Below are 8,883 nucleotides of genomic sequence, written 5' to 3' on the forward strand. Positions count from 1 at the left end.
GTTTCATCTTGCTTTAAAAACCCTTGTTTCTTCTCATATAAAATGGCAGTCTTCTTTGAATCATAAATTTGAAACTTATAACTGCTTGGAAAGAGATTAGTTTAAATGAAATTCTTGGTGCTATTATACACATATTCAGTAGGGAGCAATGGTCCCTTTAATTTTTTTTTTTTAGTTACAAGTAGATGAACATGCTGCATAAGCAACAAACTACAAAGACTGAACTTAAATGGGTGTTTTAATATTGTAATCCAATAAAGCTTTCAACAGTTATTTGACACATACTAATGTTATGCGTACGTATTACTGTGCTGTATCATTATTAAACTTAAGTATAAATGTCTGCATTTAATATCAGTTTAATATAGCTTAACCTTACATTTTAGGTCAAATTGAAGGAGAAAAAAATCATTGTAGATTAAACAGTTGTCCCAAAGATTTCTGATATATAGAGTGTAGGGAGATTTAGAGTCCTACCTTTCAGACTTTCGGGGCATCAATTACTCATAAGCTTAATTCTTCTAGAGGCTGGAGGCTTTCCTTTTTTACCATTCAAGAACATCTACTTGAGAGATAGTTGGGAGAATTCAACTATTACTTTACTTTCCTTAAAAAAATTTCCTATCTGCTAATTAAAACTGGAGATGTAGCGGTCCTGATCATTGATATTCAATGCAGAAAGGGAATTTTAATTCCCTGCTTAAGCCAAAGCAGTTTCAGACTTCAATGTCTATGCTATCATGGGTCCTAGTATTTGATTTAATTTTTTATTATTACTATTATTATTATTATTACTTTTTATGTGTGTACCATCAACTCGGATCTGATTGGTAAGGGAGGAGATTACCCCTCCTTCTCCAGCAGAGCATCTGGTGGATTTGAACTGCGCGCCTCTGGGATTGCAGTACAATTTCTTGCTGCTAAGCCACCAGAGCTCCCTAGGGTTCTAGAATTTTGAATTATCCTATTAACCTAGGTATCTAAGACTTTCTGAACCTGAATTTGTCATTTCCAAACCTAAGCTCTCCACACCAGACATCAGAATATTCAGTACATACGAAACAGAATGAAAGCAAATTTACAATCATGACCAAACCAAATCACAGTATGATAGCTTCCTCAGAAAAATGCCCAGTTCAGACTCACTGCCATCGAGTGGGAACCAGTTGATGCGTAGCTGGCCCTCTAGTGGGTTTCTGAGTCTGTAACTCAGGGAAGAGATTGCTCATCTTCCTCCCAAGGAGTGGCTGGTGGATTGGAATTACTAGTGAGGTTCTACTTTCGTGTTAGCAGCACGACTCTTTACAAACAGCACCACCAGAGCTCTCTCAGTGTGCTGCTAACTTAATGCTGTTTTCATACCAGACCTGCCTTGGACTATACCCACATACATCCTATTCTAGCTGAGACTCACATATGTTCTCTCTTCTGGAAAAGTAAAGTTGAAGATTCTAAAGCTTTATGGAAACTAATTGGGAATTGTTTCTATTCACGCAGTGTTTTTGTTTTTTAGGGATAATTTCTCTCCTTTGGTTGTAAATTTTATTGGTCAAATGTTTCCAATTCAGAGACTACATCTGTAATACTAAATTTTTGCACTAAGATTATGTAGGACGCTCTGGTGGCTTAGTGGTAAGGAGTGCTGCCAACCCTAAGGCATGCAGTTTGAATCCACCCCCTGCTTCACAGAAGGGTGAACAATCTCCTGTATGGTTTACTGCCTCTAAACACCCAGCTATGGTTGTTTCCAACTTGATGGCACACTACAACATGTAATTGTAGAAAACTTTCAAGTATTATTTTTTTGTTTCTCAGTTCAATATTATTTCACAGAGGTAGCTTCTTTATCAACCAGAAAGTTTGTTGGTTTTTGTTTCTGTTGGGATTTTTTTTTGTGAGAAAAATTTGTATTTAGAATTAGCCAGTTGGACTCTATTTAGCTGATCCCAACTTTGTTGGCAACATCCAAAGCATCATAGTCTGGAGCAAGTCGAACATAGGCCTTCTTCTCTCCATTAGGACTAATCAAAGTGTTGACCTTAGCCACATCAATGTCATAGAGCTTATTTATAGCTTGTTTAATTTTGTACTTGCTGGCCTTGACATCCACAATGAACACAAGTGTGTTGTTATCTTCTACCTTCTTCATAGCTGACTCAGTGGTCAGGGGAAATTTGATGATGGCATAGTGGTCAAGCTTGTTTCTCCTGGGGGCACTCTTCCGGGGTATTTGGGCCGCCTTCAGAGTCTCTGCATCTTATGCCGCCGGAAGGTGGGTGATGTGTGGATCTTTTTTTTGTTGTCTGTGGATGCCCTTCAGGACTGCCTTCTTGGCCTTTAATGCCTTTGCTTTGGCTTCAGTTTTTGGAGGGGCAGGGGCTTCCTTCTTCGCTTTCGGCGCCATCTTCGTAGAAAGACCAAAAGTATTTTTAAGAACCTAATATTTGATCCTACTTTGTAATTTATACTTTTACAGTACATTTTCTAGGGGACTCTGCTGGTGTAATCTTTAGGGAGTTGTGCTGCTAACCCCAAGGCTGTGCTGCTCTGGAGATTCAAATCCACCAGCGGCTCTGCAGGGAAAAGAATGGGCATTCTCCTCCTGTGCATTTTATGGCCTTGGAAGCCAATTTTATTGGGTCAGCTATTAGTTTTTACATGACAACAATGAGTAGAATGTTTGATCCTACTATGTTATTTCTGAAGTTTGTTTTTATGAATTTTCTTATCATTCACTCACCACGCCAGTGAGAGTAGTGATAATGGAGTCATTTTACGGAAGGAAAAAATTCTAGGTTCAGAGAAATGAAGCAATATCTTTTCATTCATAGCGAGCTCTGGTGAACTAGTGGCAAGAAGCTGCACTACAAACCCAGAGGTATGTGGTTTGAATCCACCAGATGCTATGCTGGAGAAGGAGAGGCAGTATCCTCCTGTACCAATCAGATCTGATTTGATTGTACATACACACCAAAATAACAAAATAAAATAAAAATTAAAAAAAATCTTTTCATTCACATAGCTAGTGAGAGCTTTGAATCTATCTTTTGATTGATAGGAAATATTTAGCAGGAATGGCATCCACTGGAAACTCTATAAACTGATAAATCTCAATAGTTACAGAAAGGCTTCAGGTCTTTTGTTCATAAGGTCACTATGAGTCATGCTTGACTTGAAGGCAGTCAGCAACAACAATGATAATTAATGTAAAAATTTACAACTAATGATTAAAATATAATGAAGTACAAATTTAATGACTAATGTTATAGAAAGGAGCTCTGGTGGTCTAGTGGTAACCAAAGTCATGCAGTTTGAATCCATAGCTGCTCAGCAGGAGAATGATGGTCAATCTCATGTGCAATTAACTGCCTCTGAACACCTCATGGTGGGCCAGCTATGAGTTGAGTCAAGTTAATAGGATACAACGTTATAGATATTATAAATATTGTTGTTATGTGCTGTTTAGTCACTCGTGACTCATAGCAACCCTATGTATAACAACCCTATGTATAACCCTACGTACAACAGTTTCGAACCCTGCTCTATCCTGAGCTAACTTCACCAACACACCCATTCCCATTATCACAGTTACTGTCTTGCACTGTCTGTCCCTCCACCCTCCCAAGTTTGATGTCCTTTTCCAAAAACTGGTCCCTCCTTGCAACATGCCCAAAGTTGTCAGACAAAGCTTGAGAATCCTTGACTCCGGGGAGCAGCCTGGTTTCACCTTCTCCAGTTTATGCCAACAACATTAGAATTTTACAAAGTCATCAACTAGATTTGGGAACAAAATTAAAGAAGTTAAATAGTGTGGTACAGATTGCATAATTGAGAAAACAAAATTAAATTAATTTATAAATATTTAAGAATTGTGTTAGTATACCCAGAGCATAAATGATAACATAGAAAAGCTTAAAAAACCAAAACAACTATGAAATACCGTCTCACCCCAGTAAGAATAGCAAAATTGAACAGAACAGCAAACAACAAATGCTGGCAAGGTTGTGAAGAAACTGGAACCCTTATTCACTATTGGTGGGAGTGTAAAATGATGCAACCACTGTGGAAAGTGGTGTGGTGCTTTCTCAAAAAGTTGCAAATACAGATACTATTTGACCCAGTAATTCCACTACTGGGAATATACCCTAAAGAGACCATAACCGACATCCAGGCACACCCATGTTTATTGTGGCTTTGTTAACAATAGCAGAGTTGGAAACAACCTAAGTGCCCATCAACAAACGAATGGATAGAGAAGCTGTGGCATATTCACACAATGGAATACTACGCTGCATTGAAAAACAAGGAACTCATGCAATATTATTCAAAATGGGTGACCCTGGAGGACATTATGCTGAGTGAAATATCTCAGTCACAAAAGGACGAATACTGCATTATCCACTGTTGTAAAACAAGACTGGCATCGGGGTTCAGGGGGAGACTGAGAAAGATGGGATAAATAATGTATGCTGCATTGAAACAGATGAGGGAGAAAACTATTTAAAAGGGATATGTGATTAGGTATTGTCATGGCAGGATTCCAGAACGAAGGCTGCATAGTGGAGTGGACCTGGGGGGAAGGATTGTAAAACAATGAAAGAATTTTATTCTACTTTTCAAAGAGAAAAGTGTACTGGGAGGAGAGGGGTGGGAAAGGAGGAAAGTGCAACAATCAGTGAATGGAAGTCCAAAGTCTCTGTAAATTTTCATTAAAATTAATAATACACACACACACACACACACACACAATTTGGGGAGAATATATTGTCCTTAACTGACATCTCTCTTTAATAATTTCTTTCTGTTTTTCTTTTTTTTTTCCTTTCTTTCTTTATGTCCTTCAATTTTTTACTGCTCACTTTGGTCACTTCTACATATTTGATTTATTATTAATGTAATTTTTTCCCCCAAATGATAAAAATATTTTGTCATCTTTCCTGCTATATTTATTATAAAAGGCTGAATTTTTGGTTATAGTTTCAGTAAACATTCCCTGTCGTGTATACTTGTGATTTCATCTATATTTGTGATGTTACATGCATTAATGGACATTTGTCAAATTTGAAAAGCCTCTGTCACATTACCCTCATATCTAAGCTGCTACATTGTGGAAATTTCAAGATTTTCTCAGATTGAACCTGAGTGTGAGTTCATCAACCTGAGGACATGTGTTCACTGAAAGGTCATCTTTTATGCTCTTTCCCCCCCCAGCCACTTGCAGTTAATGAAAGATTTCAGCATGAACTATTTTTTAAAATATAAACTTAGAACTATCTTATACTCAAAAAGAAAAAGAAAAAAAGAAAAGCTTAAAGTTTTGAGAATTGACTCATAGTGACCTATATTTGTCAGAGTAGAACTGTTCTCTAGAATTTTCAATGGCTCATGTTTTGAGTAGATTACCAGACCTTTCTTCAGAGATGCTATTAGATGGATTTGAATCTGTAGTCTTCGAGCTGGTCAACAAATGAGTTTTGACCACCAGAGGTTCCAGAAAAATAACACTGTGTATAGTACTTATGTTTTTGTTATGCAAGTATGGCATTTCTCATTAAAGTTTAATACTAAATATGCAGTATTTTGAGAGGAAATTACTAAATCTCCCTATTTCTTTTTAAAATGTTTTTCAGGTATTTTATTCGAAGGAAGAAATAGCTGTTGATCTAAGATGGAATCTGTTGTTTGGGAATGTGGTTAATCAGCTTGATATGCTGGCCAGATGTGCCCAATGTAATAAAATGAAAAGAAGAGGCAAGATGATGTCATTTTCCCTCATTGTGAAACCAAAAACAAATGCCCTTTGTGAGACCAAGCTAACAAAGCTCTGATGATGTGTGAAGTATTTAACTGTTTGAAGAACTCAACAGTAAGCTGTAGAAGAAATACATTCAAGCTGAGACCTGCAGGTGCATAAAGATCTAAAAATATTGAGTAAACGTCATCTTTTGGATCTCATTCAGATCCTGGAAGAATGGCTATGACTTGGATTGTCTTTTATCTTTGGCCTTTGACTATATTTATGGAGCATATAGTGGGGCACAGTTTGTTTTCTTGTGAACCTATTACATTGAGAATGTGCCAAGATTTGCCTTATAATACTACCTTCATGCCTAATCTTTTGAATCATTATGACCAACAGACAGCAGCGTTAGCAATGGAGGTAAGGCTTGATCTATTCTTTCTTGTATCTTAGAAAGTAACTGTTATCTTGCCCTGTTAACTAAGGAATCTATCTGATAAACAATAGGAAGGATGCACTATTTGAAAGTATATCTTATACATTTAAAAATTCTGTTTAAATGCAAACTCAGATTGAAGAATTTGGGTTTTGGTTGTGTTATTCTTAATTTTAGATATTATGTTTTTATAAAGTTATAAGGGTAGGTGATAACAGTCATTCAGAAATTTAAGTGTTCAAATTATTATTATTCTGTTATTTGACAAGTTATAAAATTTCATACGAAGAACAAAATATAATATTCATTGTTCAGTCATTAAACAGTGACTGAATGTTATTGAGGAGCCTTTGGTGACCTGGTATAAGAAATTGTTCTATAATCCCAAAACCCTGCAGTTCAAATCCACCAGTTGTTCTGCGGGAGAAGGATGGACATTCTCCTGTGTGATTTACTCCCTCTATAAACCCACTGAAACATCAGCTGTGGGTCAGTTCTCACTACTTAGCACATAATAACAATAACAACAGTGTGATTGAAGTAAAAATGAGTTGGTTTTAAATTTTCATAATTTATATAGTATTTGAATTTTCTAAAATGATTGTCTAGTCTTAGCTAATCAGATGAATTTAAAGAAAAATTCTCAAGCAACGCAGAAGTTCTAAAGTTTTTATGTTTTGAATTATCTGGTTTTAACCTCTTGGAGATTTTATGTTAAATCAGTGCCTTCCTTGAATTTTTCTGATGATGAGTTCATAAATTTTTCTTGATGATATTATTTTACTAACTATGAAAGTATGTATGTGTCTATAAGGACCTTGGAATTGTTCTCTGAATATGTTTATCAATAACAACTGTTCTTATGTGCCATTGAGTCAGTTTTGACTCATAGTGACTGTGTGGGAGGGTAGAATTGCCTCATAGGGTTTCCCGCATTGCAGTGTTTATGGGAGTGGATCGCCATGTCTTTTCTCCTGCTCATTGATGAGTTTTAACAACAATCTTTTGAACAGAAATCAAGCACTTAGCCCTTGCACTTAACAAGGGCTACTTAGATGAGAAGTTGTTGACTAAAATTAATAGTGACCCAGTGAACAGTAGGTCTGAATCTTGCACAATCCCGCACCATCATCACAATAACGTACGCAAACCAATTGTTATAGGCAATGTCAATCCATCACGTTGAGGGTCTTATTCTTTCTCTTCTCTTCCACCTTTCCCAGTGTGATGTCTTTTTCTAAGAAATCCCCCCTCATGACAAAATGTTCAAAATATGTGAGGTGAAGTTTCACCACCCTTGCCTCTAAGGAGCATCCTTGTTGAACTTTTTCCAAGACTGACTTGGAATATCAACAACCCATAAATATCCAGTATTCTTCACCAATACCACAATTTAAAGGCATCAGTTCTACTGCTGTCTTATTCATTGTTCCCCTTTCATTTGCATAGCAAGCAACTAAAAATACCATGGCTTGGATCAGGCACACCTTATGTCTTTCAACTAATATCACTGATCTTTAGTACATAGGAGAAGTCCTTTACAGCAGAGTTTTCTCAAGGCAACACATCTTTTGATTTCTTTTTTTTAAAAAAAAATTTTTTTTCATTGTTGCCTATTTTCTTCACATGCCCTCTAGTCCCTTGTTCCAGATTGTTGTCATATATAAAATGCCTAATCATATATTCCTTTTGGACAGTTCTTTTCCTCATCTGTTCTAATGCATTGTTCATTATCCATCCATCTTTTCCCATTCTTTCTCCAGCCCCCCGCCACGTCTGTCTTGTTTTATAACAGTGTTGTTTATTCAGTATTTATCTCTTTGTGACTGCAGTATTTCACTCCACATAATGTCTTCCAGGCTCCCTCATGTTGTGTAATCTTTTAAAGTTCATTATTTTTCCAGTGCTGCCTAGTATTCCTTTGTGTTAATGTACCATCATTTTTCTGTCCATTCATTTGTTGATGGGCACTTGGGTGCTTCTGTCTCTTTGCTATTGTGAATACATAGCAAAAAAACATGGGTGTACATACATCTGTTTGGGTCTTGGCTCTGGTTCCTTTAGGGTATATTCACAGTAGTAGAATTGTTAGGTAATATAGTATTTCTGTTTGACTTTTTGAGAAAGCACCAGCACTTTTAATAGTGGCTATTTTTATTTTATTTTATTTTTTGCCATTTTACATTCCCATCAACTGTGAATAAGAGTTCCAGTCCCTCTACAATCTCACCAGCATTTGTTGTTTGTTCTTTTGATTTAATTGCTGTTGCTAGGATGTTGATTGTGGATCCAAATCAAATGAAATCCTTGACAATCTCTATCTTTTCTCCATCTGTCAGGATGATGTGTATTGGCCCAATGGTGAGGATTTTTGTTTTCTTGAGGTTGGGATGTAACCCATATTGTAGGCTGTGGTCTTTAATCTTCTTTAGTAATTGCTTCAAGTCATATTCATCTTTCTACAACCAAGGTTATGTCATCAACAAATACAGGTTATTGATGAATCTTCAAGCATAGGTTTTACAATTAAGTTTCAACCAAAAAAGAATTGGCTGATGTCAAACCATTTTAGGATGTGCCATATGATCAAAAACTGTTAAGGAAGGAAAAAAATTCAAGCTTCACAGAAGACATTGGCAAAAAATAAAAGTCCCAGGAGTTGATAGAATACCAGTTGAAATGTTTTTAACAAACAGATGTAGTTCTC

General features: G+C 36.4%; 1 protein-coding gene across 1 annotated transcript in view; it reads left to right on the forward strand.

The window, feature by feature from the left end:
• Nucleotides 1–5,971: 5,971 nt before the first annotated feature.
• Nucleotides 5,972–8,883, forward strand: part of FZD3 (frizzled class receptor 3) — a 118,622-nt gene continuing 115,710 nt past the window's right edge. Inside the window, exon 1 of the mRNA XM_006884871.1 lies at nt 5,972–6,160. Coding sequence (XP_006884933.1) covers nt 5,972–6,160 — 189 coding nt within the window. The remainder of the gene's footprint in view (nt 6,161–8,883) is intronic.

The sequence above is a fragment of the Elephantulus edwardii genome, unplaced genomic scaffold (assembly GCF_000299155.1).
Source record: "Elephantulus edwardii isolate Elephantulus edwardi_28Jun2011 unplaced genomic scaffold, EleEdw1.0 scaffold00038, whole genome shotgun sequence".
NCBI lineage: Eukaryota > Metazoa > Chordata > Mammalia > Macroscelidea > Macroscelididae > Elephantulus > Elephantulus edwardii.